The sequence below is a fragment of the Amblyomma maculatum genome, chromosome 8 (assembly GCF_055883805.1).
Source record: "Amblyomma maculatum isolate TAMU_Amacu chromosome 8, ASM5588380v1, whole genome shotgun sequence".
Lineage (NCBI taxonomy): Eukaryota > Metazoa > Arthropoda > Arachnida > Ixodida > Ixodidae > Amblyomma > Amblyomma maculatum.
In genome coordinates this window covers 128,714,783-128,742,274 of record NC_139351.1, presented here as the reverse complement: position 1 = coordinate 128,742,274, position 27,492 = coordinate 128,714,783, and the positions used below count along the sequence as shown (strand labels likewise).

The following is a 27,492-nucleotide window of genomic DNA, read 5'->3' as shown; positions in this document are numbered from 1 at the left end:
CCTCCCGTAGGCTGAAGGATCTAAAAATGTCTTAGAGACTCCTGGGTGTTAGAATCTAGAATTCGTCGCATTTTATATGCCTGGTCGGTTAAATATAGGCCTGCTGTTCAGCTATTCATACATTGTGCAGATTAGCTATTGTGGGCTGGAATGCATTGTACTACGTACGTGCGCTTGAAATTCACGTTGTGACACTGATGCAGTGTAAATAGAGGAAGTAGGGCTAAGCGTCTCGCATTAATTATTTAAATAGCTCATTCATTCATTCATTCATTCAATCATTCATTCAATCATTCATTCATTCATTCATTCATTCATTCATTCGTTCATTCATTCATTCATTCATTCAAAGTTCCGTGAACCCGCCGAAAGTTCTGATTCAGCCGCGGTCATAAAAGCTGTTGTTTTATGGTTTCGGATAAAAGACCTCTCGACTCACAAAGATACTTCCATAGATAGATCCATAGATACTTCTTTTACAAATAACAAATTTGATATATTCCAGTTCCAGCGAGAGATACTCCTGAACGTCTGAGGTCACTTGGTTTTTGGAAATATACAGGGTGTTCCAGCTAAATATAACCAGGCTTTGAAAACACACGGACTTCCTTAGCGCTATGAAAGTCATCTGGCCTAACTGCAGTATTTTTTTCGTTCGTCAGAGTTGATTAATTAGTAAATACTGATTAGCTAATGTTTAAATAATTGGCTTGACGAACGAAGTGTCAATACAAAAGTTGTAACTAGTCTCGAAAAAACGGCTAGCTGCGACGTTTCTATCGAAGTGGTATTTGCGTAGCTTTATTTGTCGGCCTTCAAAGGAAGCTATGTTTGCTCACATCTCTTGTCCAGTGTGCACACAAAGCTTCCCTCAAAGAGAGTTCCAGCTAAAAGCGCATTTTGTTCACTGAGACCCGTCTCATGACACTGAAGTGTCAAGTGGAAGCTTTTCTTTTTTTTTTAATTATTATTATTGCGCGAATTATCGTTTAACGCCGGTGAAAAGAAAAAAGAAAGCTACTTTGCTAAAGAAAGCAGATGTACAGCTTCGGTTCACACGTTTGCAGCACGTATACGTACGAAACTAAAATAATTAGTTGTGGTTTAGCTCTGGTTAACCCTAGTGCGAAAGCAACGGTGGAAGCTCCTTTTGCTGCTACATTATTCCCTTATGACGCCCTATCAGTGTAAGGTGCTACATTATTGGGGACACTTAAGCTCATCCTTTAAGGGTATGACGCGAGAGCGTAAGCTACCAGCCCACATATAAAGTCACGCTTCAACCAAGCCGTATGGACGTGCCTGCGTGTCGTAGGGGTAACGAGAATGCGAATGGTTCTGGTAGACTGATTGTGATATTACCCTCCCATATGAAAGGAGCGACCCGAGTTGGTAGCTCCTGCCCGTGGCATAGGGATAACGTGCATTCAAATGCCATGGCAGGCTGATTTTTTTATGAGGAGACCGTAGCTATACGCCTCTTCACGGCTAGCTGCGGCTACCCGAGGTCTCACTTTGGTTGTCGCAGTATTGCTTTCGCAATAAAATTGACAAAACACCCATCGCACCTTGTGTCCCCCCCCCCCCCCCCATCCCTCATTTTTTTTTTTTTTTTTTTTTTTTTGTCGCATACTTTCTCTCTCTCGTCCGTCGGAACAAGAACTCCAACACGTGCGTCCGCTAGCGCTTATCTCCTGGTGGTTTCGGATGTCCGACTCTACGCCGGACCAGCGGCGACAGTTCCAGGAATCCAGTTTCCCGTGGATGCATCGGTTGGTAGTGAGACCCGTAACTTGCATAAAGCTCGAAAGTGCATAAAAAATAACGCAGTTTTCCATTACTGAAAATAAAAGCAAACAAGTATCAAAAGTCACCCCCTTGCAGATTCCTAAAGGTAGCACCGAAATATTAGAGCAATGTTACATTTTTGTTTCAGTCGAATGTTATTTTGATGTTGTTAATGTCCATTTTTTTTCTAATGTTTTAGCAATGTTCCATATTAAGGTCGGTATAATGTGTCGATAAACATTTAAATAATATATATATCTAACATGTATGCAAAATAAATGTAACATTCGTGAAAATTTAGAGCAACCTTGCACGAGCATGTAGGCCCACCGCTCGCGATGGTACAAAGCTTGCACGCTTTGCAAAGACCACAATACAGTACAACTACTCCATAATACAGCACAACTCCTACACTCGCCTCTGAGCAAATATCATAGAGTCAAGCCTTTATATCCATCGCCGACGGGTGTGCAACTAGTCATAGTGGCGAATGGATAATAATAATCAAAACTTTCTAAGTAAATATTAGGGCTATACTTGCATCCCACGGCGGGCATCATTTCAAAGCTATAGTTGCAAATAAATGTTATTGAAAAAAAAACATGGAAGAAAAAGAGCTAAAGTGCTGGGACTTAGTGTTTTAAATATATATGCTATGTTTGCTTTATAGTTATGATACAAATATTTTTTTTAACGTTTAGCAGACAATATTAGACTAACATTTGTTTGTAACATTAAAATACTGTTTCCAATGCAACATAAAATATTATATAACAATATTATAACGTCCAAAGTCAACATTAGTAAAACGTTTCTTTTGAGTGTTACACTAATGTTACAACAATGTGGCACTAACGTTAGGCAACCTTCAGACAACTTAGATAACAATTTTGTAACGTTATTCTAGTGCTCGGTGCTAAGCAACGCGAAAAAATAAAACGGAAGGTGAGGGTGTTGGAATAGATGCAGTTATCGAGTGTGCGACCATGCACATATGGCGAGTTAACCTCGGCCGCATTCCGATGGAAAAAGTGTGCAAGAAACGATACAGTCCAATACACTAGTAATCAATTTTCTAGTTTTAAGCTTGATTTATCGATGAAAATTCACTATGGCTTTGCTTAGGGGTTGGCAATGAGATATAATTACGCCGCTATTAAAAATTTACTTTGGTGAATTACCCAAAATAGTTTGCTATGACAACGCATTCACTTGCTGTGACTATTTCGTTCTTGTCATTATTATTATTATTATTATTATTATTATTATTATTATTATTATTATTATTATTATTATTATTATTATTATTATTATTATTATTATTATTATTATTATTATTATTATTATTATTATTATTATTGGTTACCTATTACGCTGCCGAAGCATTTTGGTAACGTATTTCACCTTTGTTGCAGACATTTCCACGCCTACGGTCCAAATGCGATCACACAGATCGATTTCAGTAGACTGTGCTTGTCATGCCATGTGTTTCGTATTGAGCAGTTCCGGTATTTAAATACTTTAGCTGCCCACCTGTTACTGTCCAATTTCCTCAGGCGTTTCTCATATAATATTTTACTCGGATCTTCCCGTGCTCCTAAAAGATGTCCAGCCCATATCTCCCAGTACCGCCTCATTTGTGGTTTTGCCGTGGGCACCAGGTGCCAATCGTCCGGCGGCTCTCTGATTTATTTCTAATGTTGACTGTACTTGTGTTTTTAGGCACAAAACCGCATTTCCGAAAGTAAGCCCGGGCAACATAATTCCTTTCCAGATACCCCTCAGCATCTGATACCTGTTGTATCCCCACAATGCCCTATGCTTCATTATCCCGGCATCTATTCGCCCTCTTGCCCTCATGCTTTTCAATGTATGCCAATCCTTCGTTTACCCATACACCGAGATATTTATATTCTACCACTCTGGGTATTTCATGGCCTTGTATTTTAAGACTGATCAGTTGAGCCATTGAAAACCATCAGGCTCGACTTAACTCCGTTAAACTGAAGCCTAGAGCATCCCCTTCGTCTTCACATTACTTAACTAGACTTTTCAAGTCTTCCTGGCTATCTGCTAACAGCACAATACTGTCTGCATACATTAAACTGGGGAGGCGCTGCTCTACGACCTTTCCGCCTAAACTATATGGCGGGTTAAAACCTAGATTACTTTCTTGTAGCCTCCATTTCATATTTATCATATAAAGGATGAACATCAGCGGTGATAGATGAAAACTTTGTCTTAATCCTTTGTAAAGCTTGACAGCGTCCGCACTTCTTATCTCTTCCCATGTAATTTATACTTTGTTATCCCGGTATATTTCCTGTAGGAAATGTCATCTCGTGACAGATACCAGCTTCTTTTAGTATGTTCCACAGGAGTCCCTTGTTTACGTTGCCGCCCCGTCTATGTCCAGAAAGGCTAAATACAAAGGTGTTTACCGCTCTAACTATTTAGATGCATTGAGTAAGCACGAACAGGCTATCATCTAAGCGCCTACCATTTTTAAACCCGCTCTGAAGTTCTCCGAGTTTCTTCTTACTTTCTACCCATGATTGCATTTTTAATTTCACCGCCTGCATGGCCAACCTGTATATGTTATTGTAATCGACTTGTAGGATTTTATGTGCATCATATCTCCTTTCCCTTTATAAATCAAATTCATTTTACTTTGCCACTAGCTGTCCGGTATTTGCGTATTTGTTATGACTGTTTTCAAAGCTTTTAACAACGTTTCCTTACTTCTTGGACAAAGTTCATTAATCAGCTTTATCAGGATTTCATCTATTCCTGTGGATGTGCTTTTAGGAATATTGTTTTCCGCTTTTTTTTTCCAGTTTAGATTGGTGCAGTTCTAAGCTGCTTTGTACCCGGCTCTCTTGTGTTGCTCCCTGATTTCAGTCATTACCCTATCGTCGCTCTTAAATGACTCGGCTATAACTGACGTAATGTAGTTCACAGCGTTGCTCCTTTTCTCCTCGTCATCTTGAATCCGTTCCTGCTTTCTTTGATTATTTTTACCTAGCCAGCGCCACTTTTCAAATCACGCGCGTCCGGCTCTCCACCCCAGCGCCCTTCTAAGCGAGTGGCGAAGCTGCTGCTAGTTTCGGATTGCGGAGGGCTGGTTGGCGTCGTCTGCCGAATTCACTCTCTCGTTTGACTCAAACCTCTCGGTGAGAGAATGTGATCGCGGTTTCAAAACCAACGTATGAGCAAGCAAGGTTAGCAATGTGTTGCTCTAAACCGAACGCAGCCGAGGTCGTTCACTGCAACGGATTCTGCGTTCGGCGAAAAAAAGGCGCATAGCAGAGAAACGAGAGAAGAGTGGGGAGAGACGCGTACAAAAAGAAAAAGTCGGTCCGGCGGTTGGCGGTGGCTGGCGGGGAAAATGGCGAACAGCTGTTCCCTCATGGAGCGGTTGCTCCGGTTGTGTTGGCTTCTGTACTCCGTTCGCTTAGGGGTTCCGCTAGGTGAGTGCGTGCTTCTTTTACGTCGCCCTCTAAACAGCTCGCGGATGCGTGTGACAGTCCGGGTGATTGCGGATACGCTACGATGTAGAGACAATACTTTTTTTTTTTTTTTCGTCTTTCTCCATCGTTCATTCACGATTTCTCCCTGCAGCTGTGTGGGCTCGCGCGGGAGCGTCAAGTTGCGTGTATTTGTGGCTTCCCGTGCTTAGATTGAAATGCTCAAGATGATCGCGAAGTCGCAAGGGAGCAGACCTTGTTGGCTGAAAGAGTGGCGCAAGTTAGTGGGTAGCGCTGGCTCCGCGCGTTGCGCGGCGGCACTTGGTATTGTGCAACGTCTACCGAGAAAATAATAAAGTGAGCGGAACCTGACTATGGTTCCGGGCTATGCCAATATTTTTACGGTTTGTTCCGCATTGGGAAGGCCTTCGATCGTACGTGTCTTAGCGTGCGGACGCATTTCGAGCGGGATGGCTTACGCGCGTGCTTCTGTGCTGTCCGCGCGGTGATTACTCCACGCTTATGCTGTGCTTGCGGTGATGTGCGCGCTGACTGGACACTTCTTTTGGCGTATACCTGCATTCGCAAACGTTACTATAAATAAAAAAAAAAAATGAAGAAAGGTAGTGCAAGCGTACGTTCACGATGGTCAGTTGCTTTTAAACAATAAAAATGAATTTATCATCATATATTGCTTGTGGCATTACTGTTACAGAAAATCTACTATGGCCATGTGGTTAGCAGCATGTAAAGTGTTAGTCAGGCCATGTTTGGAGTACGCTTTGTGCCTGTGGGACCTCTTCAATGATAAAAACATTGCGTCCAAAGAGCCGCGGCTGGATTCATATGCAACAAACATAAAAACTGACAGCCCGATGGAAATTATCAGCTATCTTGGTATTGACACACTTAAAGCCAGACGTAGTGAACGCTGGTTAGGTTACCTCATATACGACAACCAGATCCAAATGAAGTCATAATTTCATTACCACTAACACCTCGCTTGCAAGCTAATTACATTTTGATAATGGTAAAATGATCCAAGAGTATACTGCGCCAAACAACACATTTAAATTTTTTTCATTTTCTTCTAGAACCATAAGCAACTAAAATAAATCAACGAAACATATTCTCAATAGCCCCAATGTTGACGCATTTATTGCAAATTTGAAGAAAATGCGTACGTGATGTTTTTTTACTCCTGTGTCCGACTTCACTTTCTTCAGTTCATACCCTGATGTTACGTAGTTGATGCTTATTGTGTGGTGTAATATCTTTATGGTTGGTGCTCACTCCTGCTTGGAGTCACGTGACTCTGCAGTGTTATTAATAAATAAATAAATATAAATGTTGTGTAATAACGGGCTTCTCATTTTTCTTTTTTTCTGTTACAGTATATACCCCGTCAGATGCCTACCAAGAAAGCCTCCTGCGGCCATATCGAACATTCAGCGATGTGGCCATTTTCCATTTTACAGTGCCTGCTCAAACTTCTAGGGCAGCATGGCAGTTTGTGGCCTTTATGGACGATAAGAGCTGCCCATCAGAGCCCGTTTACATGTAACTACTGTCAGAAATTAGCCAAGCTACTTAATCTACCTAACCTTAATTAATGCATGTACCATTTATGCATGCATCTGGCTTGCATTATAGAGAGCATATTACACATATGCAATCAGCAAGCTCTGTCAACAGAAGCTGTCAACGTCAGCTATGACGCTTTTCAGCATGAAAAACATTCAGTTGGATTTCACAGCAGACCACCGTGGCCGTCAAAAAAAAGTGAAACTGTGTTTCATTATCTCCTGCAGCTACCTCAGGCATGGCAGCTACCCCGTGGTTGCCGCCGACAACAGCTCCTTCCCTGCTCACGTGCACCTTCCGAGCCAGTCCCTGTACCACCTCAAGACAGAGACCAAATTTCAGCCGACGGAAATGCCCGAGTTTCACGTGCTCGACCCACTGCCTGGCAGCTGGTTCGTCATTGCCTTCCTCAAGGAATCAAGCCGGCAAATCAAGCAGCAGGTAGCCACTGCTCGTGTACTTTGTGCCTTTATGAGTGCGCTGTATGAAAGCTGGGCGTATTTACAAAAGGCAGCTTATCTTCTGTTCATGGATCAAGCGTTGCATCCCGTTATGAACAAACAGCGTCAAAAAATAAAGGCACACAGGGAAGGAACACGTGACCAGTGCCAACTCATTACAGAGGCATTTATAAACTAAATAGAAAAAGAAAAAATTGCATATAACCAGCACAGAACGATGCACATAGAGCACGTACAGCATAAACGTATGAAAGCCATATTGCTGTCCATCTGCCATAAGTGGTCTAAAAACGCAAATTCCTTGTTTATCAGTGCTAAACATAACTAAACAAAATACATGCGCGCATCTTGTAGATAACATTAACTCCCTTCTCTTTTAATCTCTTCATGGCGACAAAACAAAATAGAGCTAATATTAAACAACAGCCTGGAAGTGCAAAGACAGCAAGAAGTAGTCGTGAGAGTATAGGTAGTATACACTGACGTCGCAGTAGCCACTATTTTGCTGCCTGTGGAGTGCAAAAGGTTCCGATTGCTTCCTCCAGCTCGCAGTTCTGAAGCGATACGCTGGAGAATGAAATGGCACCCACAGTATTACATCATTTTTTGCGCTCAGAGTGCCGTCTGAATATTACATCAGCGCCCCCAGTATAAAATCTTAAAGCGCCTATTCAAAAAAAGGTAGCGAGCATATACTACAACACAGGCGTACTTCAGAAACAGGCTTTCTAGGCAGCAGAATGAATTGGGTCATTTCATCTTGTCAGGTTGGTTCTTAATAACATCACAAAATTGAGTGATTTGAAGTGGTGTAGAAAAAAAAATCTCCGCTTCACATCACCTGGCCAAACTCTTCAAGCCCATCTGTTAACTCTAATCCAGAGCAATGAATAGCTTTATACGGTGTTGCGGTTTTGTGGTGTTTATTTACCCAATGTTCGAACAGTTGCATCACTGATGGAGAAACTAAAATTGCTGCTCAAAGTATTGGCTGCAGTGCTAGCATATTTTAAAGCAGAGGCATTATGTGTGAAAAGTGTGGGTTTTATACGCCACTGCATCTGGTCGTGCTTCTTGTCTGCGTTCACCAGAATATATATTGTACTCATCTGCCGTCTGTTGAATACTACTTGAAATATGGAAAGAGAAGCCAATTACAATTTGTAGAATGAAGGGTATTAATTGTATGAATGAATAAAGTTTTGGAGAGTTTTCATGGCAACCACTCCTGGTGTTGCGCAAGGTATGAGTGATTATGAAATTATGAAGTTTAAAAAATGAGAAAAAGAAAAAAATCTGCCACATTTTGCCTAGCAGAAGGGTAGAAGCTACCTACAGTTACTGTTACGGGGGTGATATTCCCACTGTGTATGCTATAATAACCAAAAAATGTGAAGAGGAATTGCAGATGCGAAGAGGTTGGTAATGCAGCGCTCACATGTTTAACATGGAAGTTTTCATATTCATATACACCATGCTGCCTTTTAATTTTGTTTTTTAATACTATGTTACATTAGTCGTTCAGTCTAAACCCAAATTCCTGCTTGCAATAAATAGTTATTTAGTTACTGCTTCCATTGCCTGTAAGTGGCATTAGTTTTATTTTTATTTTGATGCCAAAATATAACAGTATTTTTCAGCATGTTATACCATCAGAGAGTCTAAACTAAGAAGCATGATTGTGCACCATCTAAAAGGGAACTGCTTATCTGACGAATCTGTGTTCTGTCTGGAATTTCAGGGCATTCACCGCACCTGCCAGTACAGCCTCGGCAGCATGGCAGCATGGAGCCATCACCACGAAGTAGTTTTACTTAACATTGGCATGCATCTCAACGTGACGTCACCTCCTCAGCTCATGGTGTTTAAGTAAGTTCACTGCCCTTTCCAATGCAGGCTTTTACCTTGCTAGTGATGCGAGCAAAAAAATAACTAAATAACTACAGATTTAGACCTTTTCGTTTCTAGTTGCTCGCTCTTAAGTTGTTGGGCGTTTAGAGATGCATCGTGCAAGGATCAGTTTGGGCTGCTTTGTGCATAGTAAAGTAATGTTTTTTATGCCAAGTGTATTCATCTCTACTAGTTGAAAAGCCGTCGCTGTCACCGTAACCCAGAATTGAGAAAAAATGGTGGTGGAGAAATTACGCTCGTGATTTTGTATCAGAAATTTGATGCGACCGTTCTTTGTTCAGGGGGGTGTCATACCATTTTGCTTCCCTTTAGAATCCATCTGCATTTTAGTCAAGTTGGAGGATAGTTTGCGATAGGAATTAAAACCAAGGACATATATGTCCTCCATTCGTACACCATTCATTGTAAGTGGATGTGTCCACTGAGAAGCAAGAGACACTGCACACCGAATTCCTTTTCTTAAAAACCAAACCATTTAAAGACATTACTTTGCCAAACTCAGTGCCAGTCTCTCAATTGCAAAATTCACGGGGTAAAAAGATGTTAAAGGCACTCTCATGTCTGCCCATAAGACAAAGTTTAAGCGTTCTCCTAATTTTTCTTGCAGGTTTTGCGAGAGTTGCTGTGTGTGATGCAATTTGCAATGGATCGCCATCATTTTTCTTTTCTCCTCTCTCATGCAGGGTATTTGTTCCTGATGGTGCGTGGCAGCTGTTAGTGAGAGTGTCCTCTTGTCTTGACACCTCTTCCAATTCTTCTCGGCCAAAGAGAAAAGCTGGCGTTCAGCCCTGTGTCAGGAAGTTTGGGCTGCGTGCAAGAGCCCTTCCGTATGCCGAAGACGTGAATGTTACGGGAGACGATTTCTACAGGATTGTGCCCCAGCCAGAGATGGAAGCATATTACTATATTGCCATCGCTGCTGATGTACACACTAGCTATTCAATTGTCATAGACGTAAAAGGTATGTGTGCATGAGAAAATGTGTCTGAGAACTTTTTTTTATTTTTTATTTTTTTTGCACAAGAAAGGGGTGCAAGGCTTGTTATTGCAGAAAATATTATAAGCTCAGGGTTTTCGAGGCGGTCAGGCAACATCTTAAATATCTGTACCATAAGGATAAACGACTTGGCAAATTTTGCTAGCTGGCATACACTGTGCGGGCAGATCTCGAAAGCAACATTTCAAACTTACATTTCTTGCAAAACATTAACATCGTAAAGAAGAAATGTTTATCCTGAAATACTTTACGTCTTTCAATTGTTCATTTGCTGTTTATTGTTTATTCGGGTCGTCAATGCCTTAAAGCAGGTCATTAGAGGAATAGAAATAGGGCAATATGGATCACATACATTTGAAACAAACAGGACTGTTAACATACCACCACATACATAAGTCTGTTTTCAATCATGATACGGATTATTGAGCGTCAGTTCTCTCTGCCATATACTTAATGACATAAACCACATTTGTCAGAAAAAAATATACTATCAATATACATCAGCACATACATGCCCGAATGTGTTGTCTTTATCATTTTGGCACCGTTCACGTCGAACGGATCCATGCCTCCTAGCCTAGCAGCTTTCAGTCTTGTCACCTTGTACTGGTTTCTTCATGTGCAACATTTTCGAACTTTTGACACTTGTGCTTCTTTATTAATATTTAACTTTCCCGCAATAGGTAGCAATACAATCACACCAAATGTTTGTCCCCTTACAACCAGTGCTCTTGGTCCGCTTATCGTAACACTTTCGTAACAAGTCAGTGCAGCATTCCTTCTTCAACTGCTCTTTGCAGACTGCCCAACACCATGGCGCTTTGTAAGCCGCAAGTCAAGCCGGCAGCCTCGCCACTTGGCTTCTGGCTTTAACGACTCGGATGCCAGCAATGAGACGTCGTCCAACCAGACAACGTCTACTCTGTCGGCTGTCAGCCAGTTGCACGAAGACCACCAAAAGGTGGCGGCAGGTCCCACTGCCACTGTGACCACCACGCCAGTCGAGTTTCAAGTTCACACGGCGCACTTTGTGAAAGAGATTTTGGGAGAGGAAGGTGTGCTGGCCGCCATGCAAGGCTGCCTCCCCATGATACCGCTGACACGGATTAAACACGCGCAGGACTTCTTGGATTCATTCCTGGTGCAGGTGAGAAGAAAGATATGCTCTCGTTGCCACACAGCAAAGTCATGCACCAGTATTGCAGGCACTATTACATTGGTGCAGTTCACTTCTGTCTCATCACTAAATTCTGAATTACTGTACACTGTACACTCTAGAGCGCATCAGAAATTAGCCCATTGCCTCTTGTTGGTCATGGTAGCACCACGTGAAAATAAAAATGGAAGCTCAGCCCCTATAGCGTCTTACACCATTTCTAACCAGTATTCCCATGACAAACTCCTGCGGGAGACTTCCCGGCAGTCTAACACTATAAGTTTCTAGTTCCAAAGGTCAGTGGCTGAACATTTTTCTGTTATTCTTTTTTTGGGTGCGACTTTGTCTGAACTGGAGATGAATTTGCATTTTTCTCTGAAGGCCACTTTGGTTTTTGTCCCTGAAGCCTGTAGAAAATTAATGTTTAACATTTCATGCTTGAACAGTGTCCTGTTAGCCTGCAAATACATCATTCTTTCATCATTTCATGGTTCCAGCCATCACTCCTATGGCTGCAGGAGTACATTATCTGAATTTGCGTTCACTGTAGCCTTGCATCCTGTCCAATATAAGACAAAATGCAGGGCGTTGTTTACAGTTTGAACCACACGAGAACACTTGGAAGCTTCATTAGGGCTGATTTGCTTGCAGCCTGAAAAAAAATAGGTCAAGTCAGAAAGCCTTATCTCACCAAAAAGCCATTTCTGCAAAATTTTCGGAATGATAGCCTAAAGAACTAGTGTGGAGTCGAATACAAAAATATTATCCCTGAAGGGGGACACATGCCCCCTGCTGGTGGTATTAAGTGAGTAAGTGCTTTATCGCTGATTACGTGGGACAATTTAATAGCACAACTGCTCCTCACAGGTGCCTAACCATTGACCCCCGTAGTATGACCTACCCTCATAGACATCCTGTGTGTTGGTTGATGGTCAACTCCCAGCTAATGGCTGGCACAAATTGCAAGTTAGTAGCAGTAACATGCTACATCTCACGCAGATTCTAACGTGATCATGTACTACACATTTTGGGTTGGTTTGGTTTGCCTTATAGGGTGTAACGTTTCAAAGTGACTGAGGCTATGAGAGATGCCTTAGTGGAAGGCGATTTGGGAGCCTGCAATCTTTGTCAGATGTCAGTGCATTCATTGATTTGCAGTGAGACTCCCAATCAATGGCGCGTGCAAGTTGCTACTACCAGTTCTGTGTTATATCTCAAGTAAATTCCATCACATTCAGTTTCGCACTTTCACAACAGTTTAGGTACTCACATTCTTTGCCTTAGAAACTGCCACCTCACTCTATGTGACAGCAATACAACGCCAGAAAAGTGGCTTTAATGGACCTTATACACATAAAATTAGCCATTTTGGCAACTGCAGAAATAAACGCACAAACCCACATAAAAAAATATGAACAGTGAACAAGACGGCAATAGTGCATTCTAGTGCGACTGCACATTAAATATAAGTAACTCAGAAGATAGTTTCTGGTCTGGTGTATTTGGTAATGAGCAAGCTTCACTGGTCTATAACTAAGGCTTAAAAGAAAAAACACAAATTCTGTGTTCTTCGCTCACATAGATTGTTTGCAAGATTGCGTGGCCATTTAGGATGCCTGGTTGCAACTATTCCAGGGACCAGAGTGGTTTTCGTCGTGGCTTGGCCTCACAGACGCATTCCCAGTCATGGTGGGCCTGCAGCTTGAACCCTTTGTGGACATTGGCGGCACTCTTCAAACCAAAATACACTTGGACAGCATGGTCAAGGTGCGCCACTTGTTGGTTTACCCATGCCTAGCAGAGCAGTCGAGTCCCCTTTGTTGATGGTAACGAATGCCATTTGACAGCAAATCAACTGCCTTTTTCGGCATCCTAACCACAACCATTGCAGTAGAAACGTCCCTCCACTCGTGGGCAGGGTGCAGTAGGAGTTTGTTTTCTCTCTATTTTTCTCGCTCGGCACTACGTACGAATTTAGAGGGAAAATGTGAAAGCTGTTCTTGTTCGCTGATATTTCTGGCGCTACATATGCCAGATCGAAATTTTTGCTAGAGAGTAGGTAATTCAGTATCTGTCATTGTCAGTGGCTTTCCTTACCCTCGATGGACGTCCTTTCAGTACCCCTTTATTGACCGTCACTTATTTTATCTTCACATTATGCACGTCCTGCCCACTTCTTTTCCCCCATTTAAACTAGGGAGTCATAAACACGCATTTGTTCTCTGGCTCCTCTTCGTGCCCCTACGTTTCACTTGTCATTTTTTTTTGCATAGTACATGACGCTACCCCAATTAGAGGCCAGTAAAACTTCTTCACTTTCTTTCTAAATACTTTTGGACACTTTCCTTTCTTTCATAATCAAAATCAGTTAATTATTATAATCGATCATAAGGAGGTCCCAAAGCCAATTACTATACAGATGACGTCCTGTTGGAAAAGCGCATAAAATGTTAAAACACAAATTAACAGGTGGAAGATGAAAAATCTTCACTGCTGTCAAGGGTAATTAAACAAAATTGCACTTAAGCTAGGTGTGGAAGTATAAAATTACCTGGCTTTTTTAAGGCGATAGCCTTTAATGGCTCATGCTCGTGAATCGTGTCCGTCCGTAATGCTTTCGTTACGCTTGGCAGGAGCTGCCAACTCGGGCCTCTTCTTTCATATGGGAGGGTGATATCAGAATCAGCCTGTAAAGGCCTTTGCATTCATGTTATCCCTAGGCCAGGCAGGTACGTTCATACGGCTCGGATAAAGTGGGGCTTTGTATGTTGGCTGGTACCTTACGATATTGCGTCATCATGAAGGTGGAAGTGAAAACAGAGAGAAAAAGGTGCTGTAGTGTAGGGCTCTGGACCACTGCACTGTAGAGGCTTTCGCCTCATTGCAGTTCAGTGATCCAAAGTGCCCCTGAAATTTTTTTTTTTTTAAATTTTGGGGATTGGGGGTTACAAAAACGGCGCCCTAAAGGTATAATGCAGCAGCATTAATGGTTCCTGTCTCTGGCTCCTCTTGGAGGTTCTCATCAGATAATGTCCCGTTATCCGTGTACCTGCCCTTAACTACTTGCTTAACCACTTATCCCCTAATTTCCTCCTCTGTTGCCTCACGCATATTCATTAGCATACAGTCGTAGGCTACCAAATTATGCTAAAGATTGTTCGATACAAATATAAGCTCCACTTCAACCAAGCTGTCTGAATGAGCCTTTTTGGCCTAAGAGTAGCATGTCTGACTCATGATAAAGGGTTCTGTATGGTTCAAATTCCATCTCACCCTCTTATATTGAAGGGGCTACCCGCGGATTGGCAGCTCCATGTCATATTGTTACCATGACATGTCACGTTATATTGTCACACTCGGCCATGTCCTGTTATGGCGTCACAGAGCCTGCCATTCCACCAGCCCTTTAACGCTTTCATATTAAAATGCTAGCAAACATTCTGCGATGGTCGCCATTTTGCCACCACTATTGGCACATGACAGCTTCAGAGCATCTGTAGTATTACCTCGCTGTGGAAGAAGCGAAGTTCATATTCCCTTCCTGCATCCCAGGCCGCACTATACATTGGCCCAAATGCTGGTACTATGTTGGTAATGTCCAGTCCAACGTATCACCAGTGTATTGCCAACATATCACCAATATTGGGCTTATGTTCCATGCCACCTGGGATGTTACTGCCCCATGGGAGCAATTCAATGGCACTGTGCTCTTAAAGTATGCCTTCCTGTTTGATTGGATAGCTTTCCCATATTTGGCTCACATTTGTTTCTTTTCTTTGCTGCTCAGAACCTGACGTCCCAGGTAGTGGTTGTGAACATCTGCATCCACCATGGGAGTCCGCCGCCATACCTGTCTGGACGCATCCAGTGCCCTCCGGAATTAACTCTCGCTGTCGCCACTAATGACACTTTGGTGGCCATCAAGTACTTTCCTTTTCCGGAACCTGGAGCTTGGTTCCTTTCTTTCACGGCAGCCTGCTTTAATGGTTCCAGGTTTGCCATGTTTTTCTGAAGTACTTTGCAGTCCAGAGTTCCCAAAATGTGTGTATTGACTCCAGTTACCATTGCCCTGGTTTTCTTGCTAGAGGCCCAAATCTTCTTGTCGAGGCGGATCACATCTTTTTCCCTACCAGATTCTGATTCGCAAATACATTAACTGCTATCCCAGGTATTTCCTGAACTGCGATAACTGCTTAAACGGTTTGCTGAAGTAAGTAATCAACAACACATCTCCTGTGCTGCAGGGAATAGTTTTGGGCCAGTTGTTACATTATTAAGGCGAAACCCTTTAATGCCTCATCGTTGTTGACAGAAGGTTGTCAACAGAGGTGTCACATTTTCGAGAACGAGGGTTAAAAATAAATTAATAAACCTTGTCTTTACCGGAAATTAAACCTCCTCCATCCCTTGGATCCCACCAGTTCTTTACCAACTGCGCCATGCCCCGGATCATGAAACGCTCTTCATAATTTCGTTTGTCTTTTGTGAGGATGATAGTGGGATTCTGCGAGTGACAGGTACTGCGCCTTTCTTTTCCTGTAATCGAATCATGTAGAACGCCGGTGAACTGTGATGCCTTCAATGAAATGCTGGCTGTGTTCGAAAAGAGGTGCACGATGTACCATCACGACAGGTCATGACGTCACCAGGCGATTCACGCGTATACGAAGCTGACCCCGCCGGGCATCCCATCCAAGTGTCCGTGCAGCACCTTCTCGAATGCCGCACCTCACAGCAAACAGAAGCAGACCCAGATGCCTAGGAGGCATTAGCACAGCAGGCATCAGCGGCGTTTAAAATTGATTTACAGGATAGAAAAGGTGCCGTATATGTCACAATTCTCCACGGACACATGTACCATGCCTTAAAGGAAGAGAGGAAGGTGGGAGTGAAAGAAGAGAGGGAGATAGAGGTGCAGTAGTCGAGGGCTACAATCCACCGCGCTATAATGGCTTTCGCCTCATTGCACTTTAGTGGTCCAAAGTGCCCTCTAGAATTTTTTTTATTCAAGTGTATATAATATCTTTGAGTGCATCTCCATAGTTCAGTTATCTGAAAACAATGGCCAGAATAACATTAGTGCTGTCTATTGAAGTGGTTTGGGGAATACGGCAGATGGTACTTTGCTAACACATCCCCCTTCCTTACGTACAACCATAGCAAGCAATTTATTGTGGAACTTTCTCCCAGCGTTTATCCACCATATTTACCCTTCTAAACATTGTGACATTGAAGAAACAATGCCTGTTTTAGCATTAAGCCGTTTTCAGAGTTATCATTAATTGGTTATGGACTGGAACACAGCAGAAACACTGAAAAGGCACAGAGAAAAGCATAAGGTTCATCCGTGATAAACATTTATCTCGTATTACAATAATAAACATTTTAAATAGAATTTTGACTCCTTACCATATATTTGATACACTATCAAGGCTGTATTATCATTAGTCTGATAACTGAATTAGATGACTTCAATGCTGCATAGTGTATTTTGTGAGAGCTTTGGGCTTTATATTTTGTACAAACTGCCACTTTCTATGTTTTTCTGCGCATCCTTTTGTGGCATCAATGTTGCCAGTGTTTTATAAATGAAACGAAAATTCTTGAGGCCACTTTTTGAAAAGGTAATCTGAAATGCCTGTTGCTGCAAACTGACTCTAAGGGCAGCACTGGTATAGTACTGTTATCCCATTGCAGGTTTAGTACAGTACGGGATCTCTTCAAGGCTTCTCAGAGTAATCGTGAGAGCTGTGGCATTGTCATGGATACCCTCTAATTTTCAGAATTCTTTATTTTTTTTTTCCTGGAAGCTCAGAGATCTTTGTTCTGTTTTCTCCAAAGTTCCTCAGCACCGGTAAGGTGCGAGTTGGAGCAGACCATAGTGGACCTGCGTATTCGGCTCCAGCCCTGCGTGTTTGAAGGGTCGCCCTGTGGACAGCACGGCTACTGCCAGGAGAACCACTTTAGGCAGTTCTACTTCAGCTCTTGCCACTGCCTCGGCGGTAGGTGCACCATGTATTGCTCGCCCTCTTCAGGTGCAGAATTCTCACAGGCTGCAACTGTCAAAGAGCAAAGTTAACCAGACATTTTGCTCTTTACAATTAACACTGTGGTCTAATCAACAGCCCAGAGGCTAGAAATCTGCTTTGTGAATAGCCTGTGTAGGCACCAGTAAAGGTACATCACTGACCGCATATAATGTGAGTAGAGTTACGTGTACTCAGTACACCCTTAACGAAGGCAGTTGTTCTCTGGATGCCTCTGACAGATACTGCTAGAATTTAGTCTGTGTAAGGCTGTTTTACTCTTACTGGACCTTATTGTAATACAAAGGGGACCAGTCTTCACGATTGCATTATCATTCCACATTATCAGTGCCAAAAAAAAAAAAAAATATCTTCTTCTGTGCAAGGAACATTGTCAGTGTGAAAACGTTAGGTGTGCCGCATAGGTGAAAACTGTCTGCTGTGTGTCTGAAGCCCCTGCCACCTTCCACCTGGTAGATGGCACACGGAAAAGCCACCCGTCACTTTTGATAGTTGGCAGAATGGAGAGTGAGAGAGAGGGAAATCTGTCCCTATCTTCTTGTAAGGGAGAGGTGACAGAGATGAAAGATGTAAAGAATGACATGTTTGGTTTATGGTTTATAAGGTCAAACATCACAGAGCAAAACTGGCTTCGAAGAACACCATAGCGAGGGGTCTGGTAATTTTGATCACCTGGAGTTCTTTAACGTGCACCAACATTGCACGATACATGGGCGCTCTGTGTTGTGCCTCCATTGAAATGTGGCACAAGCTGCCGAGAGCGAACCCACGTCCTTGGTATCAGCAGTCGAGCACCCATGCGTCTTTCGTTACGAAAGATTTGGATATAATGAAAAACTCAAACTATAATGAAAGACATTGATATAATGAAAGGCTTAGATATAATGAAAGACTTTGTTTTGCACTTCACTACTTCATAGGTACGGTTAAAAAGGCGTATGATTTCACACTTCCTTCGCATAGACTGAATTGGTCGCTTTATTTACTCATTCAGACACACAAGGAAGAACCATGGGAAGCATTTTTTTGGACTCGTTAAGAAAGCATACTTCAACATGGCATATAAAGCCTTTCCACAGATTCTGGGCTAGGATATTTCTTTTCTAATTATAGAAATATACATTATCTCAAGCAGTTACATGCCTGAAATTATGCTAGACTTAAATATTTCACTGATAATTAAAACCTAAAAAAGGCTCCTTACCTCAATGAGGATGTCTTAAGAGCTTACAAGCGCTTCTTATTCAAGGCTTACTTAAAATTGATTAAAGGAGGGTGCACCACTCTTAAGGCACCCTCACTAAGGTAAGGGGCCTTTTAAAATTTGGCCCTAAGGGTTTTATTGAAACTTGCAACCTAGACGATATCTGGCTTGCACGCAAATAATAATAGTTCACGCTGAGTTCTAGCATGTGGAATGCTATCAGTCATCCTTCTTGGCAGTTTTCTTCAAACTTGGCATGATTGCCTTCAAACCTTTCACCAAAAACTTGTTCCATCTGTTCCCAGCTTCCTTCAAACAGGTATGAGCACCCCACCTGTTAGATACTGTGCCTCAAACAAGTTATAATTTGTGCTCCTAGCTCAGCATAGCCTGTCAGACTTGCTGAGACAATTTCTCTGAAACTTGCAAAAGGCATATTATATGCAGTGTCTGTTATGCAATTTTTAGGATATTGGTTTGATACTTCCTAATTACAGAAAGCTGTATTACCACGCAATGTTCATGTGGTTTTGTGGCCTACCCTCATGTTGTGGCCAGCCTCCATGTTGTAGACAACTCCCATAGAAGGCACAACTTATGGGGCGCTATTCTTGTAATAACACTTCAAAGAGCTAGACGCAGAAGTCACCTTCTAGCCCCAGCGTGCCAGCCCTAACAGTCGGAGCTGTGACAACAACCCGCGATGTGAGAAGTCACCACTGTGGGAGGGTTCAGGCCAGAGGGAACAAACAGGAGTTGCATACTCGAAGCAGGCTTTAATTTGCCCGAGTAATTATACAACGACAAAAGCAACGGTCAAATATAACTGCAATAGCAAACGAACATCCCGCTCGAGTATAGGGTGAAAGAAAACCACCGAAAGGGGGAAGCACATGCGAGGAGGTGAGAGGAGCGTTCTGCACTCCTGGAGTGGCATCGCGCTCACGGTCCGCAGCGGTAAGAGGGTACGATGACTGGGCGATTCAGGCAATGGCGACGGTTTCCCCAGCAGAAAGTCCGAACCGCATGCTTCCGCGATCAGCCACCGATAGACCCGAGAAAATCGCGAGAGGCGCACTCGTCTCGGACTGTAGAGAGGTCTCCCAGGTAGGCCAGGAGGAGAGAGGGAAAGCCACGGCGCGCTGCGGGAGACTGGGAGGCAGTAGGGGTGGCCGGTATACACTTCTCCCACCATTTTCCCTAGCAGCGCGCGCATAACAACGGGACAGGGAATTCATGTCTATCTCCACAAACTTCCGAGAGATGTTGTGCCTTCTGCGTTGGTTGCGTTAGTTCTGATCATGCGCTTTCACATGATTATGGCATCATCCTCTGCTGGTCATAACTGCTTCTGCAGATGCCAAGAGAAAATGTTCTTAATTGTTTTACTTCTTTTCTCCCTTGCAAGGCTGGCGTGGATGGGGCTGCACTGACAACAGCCAAGCAACACCTGCCCCACTTCTTCTGATGAAGACCTTGCTGCTGACACTAAGCAACCTGTTCTTCCTGCCGGCCATAGTCCTTGCAACACGACGGCAGTTCTACACCGAGGCCGTTGTCTACGGTGTCACCATGTTCTTCTCAATGGTAAGCCTAGCATGATCCCTCAGCCGCATTATTAGAGCTAAATTAACATTTTATTCATACAGACATATAGACAGAGGGTTTAGTGGTCTGTTTAGTTTTGCAGCCCTTAAATGCATAGACTATATAGTGTGTCATTTCAGTTCTGTGTGATATGTAAAAAAACACACGCTGTATTTCATTTCAAATATACTTACTGCTATGATTTCACAGGGAAATTTTGCATGAAAGATGGAGTGATACTTAAATTTGTCACAGTGATAGATGACATCTGTGAAAGGCGGGTGCAAAATGGGCGACTTCAAAATCTGTTTTCCAGTTTCTTATTTGTCGGATGATAGACTAGTTGAAGTGCACAAATAAAATACCACTTTTGCTGCTAGAATAGTCCTATTCATAGGCAGATGCTGTGACTGCTGGATTGATCCATTTTTCGAAAAGGAAAGAACTGAACAATCGTCGTGTTTCTCTGCCTTTTACACTTCGAAAATTAGAATTACTAATCTGACATGCAGGCGCAAGAAAGTGGCAAGAATTTTGTTTCTACTACTATACATGCTCAATGTAGGCAAGGCTAATCTTGCCTGGCCATTATCCCCATTACCTTTCCTGATTATCACAAGCACAACACTTTGCGCAGAGAAATGATGTTGGAAGTATTTTTTTTCTCCTGCCCCCTTCCAGTTCTACCATGCGTGTGATGTGGACATGTTTGGCTTCTGCCTGCTGAGGTACGAGGTGCTTCAGTTCTGTGACTTCTTCTCGGCCGTGCTCTCCTTCTGGGTGACCCTGGTGGCCATGGCACATGTGCCGCCCACACTGGCTTCCATCGCGCACGTGCTCGGCGCCCTTGGCGTGGCACTGGGTGTCCAGTGCCAGCGCACCAGTCTGCTCGTGTTTGCTGTCCCTGTATGTGCCGGGGTGCTCCTGCTCTCCATCTCTTGGGTGAGAATAATTCCTCAGCAATTGGGGGGGGGGTCTCATAATTGCATTATGCAAAAAGAGGCACACCACGGTCCATTCAGTATTCCTCAAGAGCACTTCATGTACCATATTCTGCTAGAGAATCGGAGATAACTCGCAATGTTTCAAACCCTGTGCTCTTCTCGGGGAAAGAAACTGTGCTTTTCCCGCTACTTTAGCAAACGCTCAGTATATTAGAAGTGTATGGAAATTAGCCAAGCATTTCAGGGAGGCTCACTTCCAGATACGTATTCTCAGAACTGGTTCCACATTTTCAGCCAGTTCTGTTAAACAAGCTATGTGTGAAGTTCACACTGCCAGCATTTATGCTGTGGATGAATGCCACAGCTGCTGCCTCCTCCCTTGGTAGTTTTGAGTCCATGGCTCTCGGCGACCTTATGAGCCCACTCAGTGGCCCGAACTTGCGTCAACGGATCTGACCTGGCCAGTATAGCCTCTCACCACTCTAGAGAAGGGACTGATAGTAGGTCCGCCGGTGGTGGTGGTTTTTTGCAGGCCAGTAATATGTGATCGTATCCAGCTATCTCGCCGCAGTCTGTACAATTTGTATTGTATTGGGTATATGTGCGATAATTTAGACGGGCGAAAGAAGGCTTGCTTCTGGAGCCGATGCCAGATTACTTCTTGCCTTTTGTTGAGTTTCTTGTCTAGTGGAGGGTATATCCGCATTTCTAGTGTAAAGTGATTAGTGTAGATATGATTGCATCTCTCGAGAATTTGGGGGATTCAACCTGGCTCACTGCTCGGTTGACATAAATTCGAGCTATACTGTGAGCCAGCTCGTTTCCCCTATTCCCTCATTTGTTCCGGCGCCCATATTAGTTCCACCTCCTTTTGGTTCCAGTCTTGACATCTTAAAATTTGTTTCGACTCCTTGGAGATCATGCCCCTCGCCAAATTGTTTGTATCAACATTGGAGTCACTAGTTATGGTGACAGCTTTGGTGTTGATCAGTTCCATGGCGATAGCCGCCTCCTCCGCCGTCCCCGAGTTTTTTTTTTATCGAACCTGCCATTACTGTTTTACCCGAGTCGTTCAAGCCCATGAACACGTCTACATAAACACTGTATTCAGAGCCTTCTAACTTGGCTTCAAGGGCCTTTGCTCTTGCTCTCCTCCTGCCGTCATGAAAAGCAGGGTGCATATTTTTTGGTAGCGGTTTAATAGTAAGTGCGTTCCTCACTTCAGTCAACAGTTTTACTTGAGCGTTTCTTTCCCGGGATTCTATCAGTCCTAGGTCACAGAGGATCTTCCATCCCGTGGATATGGTGGCAAGCCTCGTTAACTGTGTGATTATATGTGCCTCGCACGGTTCCGTGGCATAATTGTATACCCCAGTTTAAGAATGAAGTCTTTCCGTAGGGGTGCCGTGGGGTAGCCGCAGTGCTTCTTTATATGCCTGCCTTATGATGCACTCTATTTTGTCCTTTTCTGCCAGCCCTAGCTTGAGGTAGAGGATGGTGTACACTATTCTGCTTATCACAAAAGCCTGAACCATTTGGCACAAATCTTTCTCTTTGACCCTCCTGGCTTTTGTTGGCTATTCGTCTTATCAACTTCATCATGTTAATTGTTGACTTCAGTCTATTTATTGTTTCTGTGTTCTTTCTGTTGTCTTAGAACTGTAGGAATTTGTACAAGTGTAGTATTTAGCTCCAGATAGAGGGCACCACGCACCGCTTAGCACAAAGAAACATGAAACCGAAAACAGAGAAAGAGATTTTTTGAATGCACGTGCTCAAAACAGACTGGTTCAGATGAACGATTGAAGCATCATCTCTGTGGGACTGTTCAGAAGAAGGCCAGTTAGTTGTCTGATTACTATGACAGTAGCATTCAATTTAGAGCATGATCAGTCCCCATAAAAACGAAACTGGAAAATGCAAACAGCCATCGAAACAAAAAATGCACAGCTAGTTGCAGTGTTTAATTGTGGTTGCAAAGGGAAGAAGGGAACAAGAACTGCTTTTTTTCTGCAAAAGCTGGTGTGACTCCTTACTTAATGTACTTCAGTACTTAACGTGACACTCCACAAGTGTGGAAGTGAAAATTTGATTGGTTTAGTTTGTAGGGTCCCAAGCTACTGAGGCTTTGAGGGATGGTGGAGCGCTCTGGAAATTTCAACCATCTGGGGTTATTGAACTTGCACTGGCATCGCACAGTACACGGGCGCCTTGCCTTTTGTCATCATCAAAAAGCTGCCGCCGTGGAAAAGAACAGTTGATAAAACCAAGAACTGCGCTGCGCAAGACGAAACCCAGTCTGTCCTCAGGGGCCATCATTTTGACACTGAAAAACATTTAACTTTACAGACTAAGTAGTTGTATCTATCAACTCGCTATTCAGGACAACTTCAATAGCTGACAGCTTTATAGTTGCGCAGCTTTTAAGGCGAAAGCCTTTAATGGCTCATCGTTGTCGTCAGCAAGTGTCACGCTTTTGCGGCGGCACCTTGTCTTTGATCAGGGAATCGAACCTCCATCCCTTGGATCCCCAGCCCAGCACTTTACCACTGTGCCATGCCCTGGATCATGAAACGCTGTTCATAATTCCCCCTGTCTACAGTGAGAATGATAGCGAGATTCCGAGAGTGGCAGATACTGCACCTTTCCTTTCCTGTAGACGAATTATACAACGCCAATGAATTTTAATGCCTTCAAAGAAATGCTGGTTGTGTTCGACATGGGGCACACGATGTACCGTCACGAAAAGTCATGATGTCAATAAGGCAATTAATGCATATACGAAGCTGACCCCACCGGGCGTCAGCCGTCCGTGCACCCTTCCATTTGCTGCTCCCTCGAACACCGCACCACACAGCAAACAGAAGCTGACCCAAATGTGTAGGAGGCGTTAGTACAACAGGCATCAGCGGCGTTTACAATTGATTTACTGGATAGAAAAGGCGCAGTATCTGTCACAATTCTCCGCGTACGCATGTACCATGCCATAAAGGAAGGGAGGAATGTGAAACAGTAGTCACCCTCTTTACTCGAGGCATTATTCACCGCCACATTCGCAATAAATGCGTAGCAGAATGCGGAACTCAGGCTTTCGCCTTTCACCGCTTTAGTCGCCAAAGTGTCTCGTAATGTTTTTCTCCTTAGTTACATCTTCCTCTAAAACCGCAGAATGACTCCTCTAGAAATTTTAGTCTCCTGCATGTAACTAACAGTTTTGCACCGCTAAGCAAGATGAGTCTATTGCATCCAGTGTTGATCTTTTAAAATCTCTCTGCACAGGTGCGGAGGTGCTACCAGGTGCGTTCGTGTCAGCCGACACTGCGCGAGTGGCTGTTGTTCCTGGTTCCTGGCATCCTCCTTGCTGCAGTTGGTCTACTCCTGTTTGCCTTTGTGGAAACCGAGGACAACTACAAGTACATCCATAGCGCATGGCACATCGCCATCTCCCTCTCTATCAGCTTCCTGCTCCCTAAGCGCAACACAGCCACGCTGATTCAGTGCAAGAATGGCTGCGGCACCGCCTCCATCATCGCCGGCAGCACTGTGCAGTCCACCTACGACCGCATGCAGCCGGTGCTGAACAACGATTCCGAGCTGGTCGACATAGCAGACTACCGGCTCGACACAGATCTGACTTCGCTGATCCGGGGAGGCCTCCACCCTTAACTCATGCTCCTCAGTGACTGGCTGGTGTGTTGTTGTTGTTACTACTACCGTGTATGAGTGAGATATAGCTGCGATGGCCTGTTGGCCTGTCGTATGGCCTGTCGTGTTGGCAGCTACAGAGATAACCCTGCTGCAGAGCAGGGTGCGCCAACTGCTTCTGATTTTAATTGATGTGCAGCTCCGTATTTTGTGCGGTTGGGTACGAGAGAGCCACCTATGGTGGGCAGTGTGCACAAGTTTGGTTGTTCGTGTTGGCCGCTAGAAGGATTGCCCCACCGTGGAAAGTTGTTTTTTTAAGTGGGGGGGTAATCCGTTTGCTTGCGAATGTAATTATTGCACAGCTACGTATGGTTTACGGTCTGGTGCAATGTGACGTGTCAAGGTATTTAATATGGATCAGTCAGCATGACCAGCAGTCTTTGAAGCCCATGTTTCGGTGAGAATTCCACACTCAGATTAATGGTTATTCTACACATGAAATGCCACTAGGCTTAAGCACGCTTCTGTACACCGCAGTTGCAGTGTTTGCCTCAACTGCGTATCAGCTTGTGCACCAGTGAAGCTGCATGCAAAAGTATTTACAGATGAAATGTTGGCCGTAAGAACTCTGGTCACAATATACAGGCCGCTTTGGTGTAGAAACAAAGGACCAGAAGCGAATGTGTTGCAATCCCTTTGTGTCACAATGGTAGTCATACTTACAAAGCAATGTTGCCTTGCATTTCGATAGCACGGCCTTTATTTGCTGGCATCTAGATGCTTTTTGCAAAATGCTTAAAATGTGCAGACATGTCAGTCTGCAGCTTCGTTTTATCCTGCTGTACATAGTGTCCTTTTAGGGTGTGCTTCTGGCAGCCGCTAGTCATATAACTCTCTTTAGGCTTTCAATTTATTTACACATCGAAGCAAGTGAATAGTCTACATGCTAGAGGAAAGCTTTACTTCAGGCTTTTAAACATAAAGGCCATTCAACTGTGCTTTCATTACTGAGCAACTGCCATCTCGTTTTAACAGTTTTTGAAGTACATACACTTATCTTTTGTTCATCTCATGCAGCTCCACACTGTTAATGCAGATTTTACACATTACGCTGAAGCGATACAGTGTGATTGCTGCCAGCATCCTAGATTTATCTTCTGCAAGAGAGCTGTGCGTAAGCGGGGCTTGCTTTATGATGCACGACTGGCTAGATTAGCATTGGATCATTTAAGCACTGATAAGCGCCAGCATTTTCATTTCAGGAGTCACACCCATTTCCTTCATGTAGCGAGTTTTTGAAAGCTACGTTCCTTAAAATCAGCTTCAAAGTTCTGTACCACATTAACTGAGAACTATCGTGCTTTGCAACAAAAATTATTTCGAGTGTATTCATTCTTGCACCATTAACAAGCTTAGTTTTCAATAGCGACAAGCCTAATAGGGGGTATTTCTTTATTAGTCCAAAGTGTTTTGAAATGAAGGAAGTCCAAATTATTGCTGGTCACTCCCCAGCTTTATTTTCAAGCTATTAATAGTTTGTGCTAGTCAAAGATCAAATCACCCGTTGCAACTTTCTAGGTACTCATCAATTTATTATGGCAAAGGTCCTATTTAAGAAAGTGCATTTCTGTTTGCTAGTCTTTGCACAGAAGCTGAACTTGCCTTTCCCGCATTTATGCTTCATACAGTTGCAGCTGTGTTTTAAAAGCATCTAGTCAGTTGTAATTTTATTTTATATATTTACGCTTACAATATCCTTCACGGCAAGTCTTTTTTTGCTGCAACGAGTTTTCAAAGAAGAAAAACGGTGATCGTGCCACAATGCTGTGCAGAAGAATGTGTAGGCAAGGCAGCTAGCAAAAGATAAGTGTGTTTTATATCAGACTGAAAATGTGAATTGCGAAGCAAGCATCACTTTCAATGTTAATCGGTTTGCCTGCCTGTCTTCGACATTGTAAGAGTGCATTGCACTGTTTTTGGAACCTTGCGTCACGAAGCTGTTCCGCTTGTGAACTGAACCATGGAACTCGAGGCTCTCCCCACATATCAGCAATACACATCTTGACCGTCAGTAATCAGTTCGTGTCATCATCAACACTATGTTATCAGTCCATATGTAACAGCTATCACGCGTGACTGCCAAACAAGGCAGAACACTGTGTTATTTGCAACTGTTGTTCACCGCTGCTGTTGACATCTTACTCATCACATGGGCAGGTTATCTTTTCTCTCTGCTGTTCAGAACAGAGTATCTGTTTTTATGTTTTACATATGTTCGCTGTGTGTCCATTCATCTTCAACGAGCAGCTCTGCACGTTTGAGTGCGTGTGTTACAAAGTGCTGATGTAATTTTTTCAGCAGTAAAGCACACTTTTTTTTCCCCTATCAGTGTCTTTGTTAAGTTAGCACCCCCACCCCGCCCCCCCGTTCAAAAATAAGCAGCAAGCACACAGACAACAGTGAACAGAGCTTAGAAGGGTTGTCCTTCTGCAAGTTGATCATTTTATTTTATGGAAATGCTTTATAGCTTGGCAACACAAGAAATGAAAAGAAAGGTGTACTATCAGCATCAAATGAATTGCAAACAAGACTATTGAAACAGGAACAGAACAAGGATACTTCACTTGAGGAAGGCTGCACTTCCATGGTATGAATACACATGCATCAAGCTGTTAGCACATACCACTTGCACTTCCTCCAC

At 43.4% G+C, this 27,492-nt stretch overlaps 1 protein-coding gene across 1 annotated transcript; it reads left to right on the top strand.

Annotated features, from left to right (window-relative positions):
• The first annotated feature begins 4,911 nt into the window (after positions 1–4,911).
• LOC146182544 (post-GPI attachment to proteins factor 6-like) lies at positions 4,912–27,170 on the top strand. Its single transcript, XM_084577665.1, has 12 exons — positions 4,912–5,258; positions 6,650–6,815; positions 7,067–7,280; positions 9,042–9,169; positions 9,895–10,172; positions 11,009–11,355; positions 13,000–13,131; positions 15,152–15,357; positions 17,206–17,366; positions 20,024–20,202; positions 20,884–21,144; positions 24,426–27,170. Exons 1-12 carry the CDS (start codon positions 5,177–5,179, stop codon positions 24,810–24,812), a joined length of 2,541 nt encoding a protein of 846 aa, XP_084433791.1. The 5' UTR covers positions 4,912–5,176; the 3' UTR covers positions 24,813–27,170.
• The last annotated feature ends 322 nt before the right edge of the window (positions 27,171–27,492 follow it).

Coding starts and splice junctions, on each gene's coding strand:
- LOC146182544 (XM_084577665.1), top strand. CDS start 5,177: ATGGCGAACAGCTGTTCCCTCATGGAGCGGTTGCTCCGGTTGTGTTGG. Junction 7,281..9,041: donor GCCGGCAAATCAAGCAGCAG/GTAGCCACTGCT, acceptor CTGGAATTTCAG/GGCATTCACCGCACCTGCCA. Junction 15,358..17,205: donor GCCTGCTTTAATGGTTCCAG/GTTTGCCATGTT, acceptor TTTTCTCCAAAG/TTCCTCAGCACCGGTAAGGT.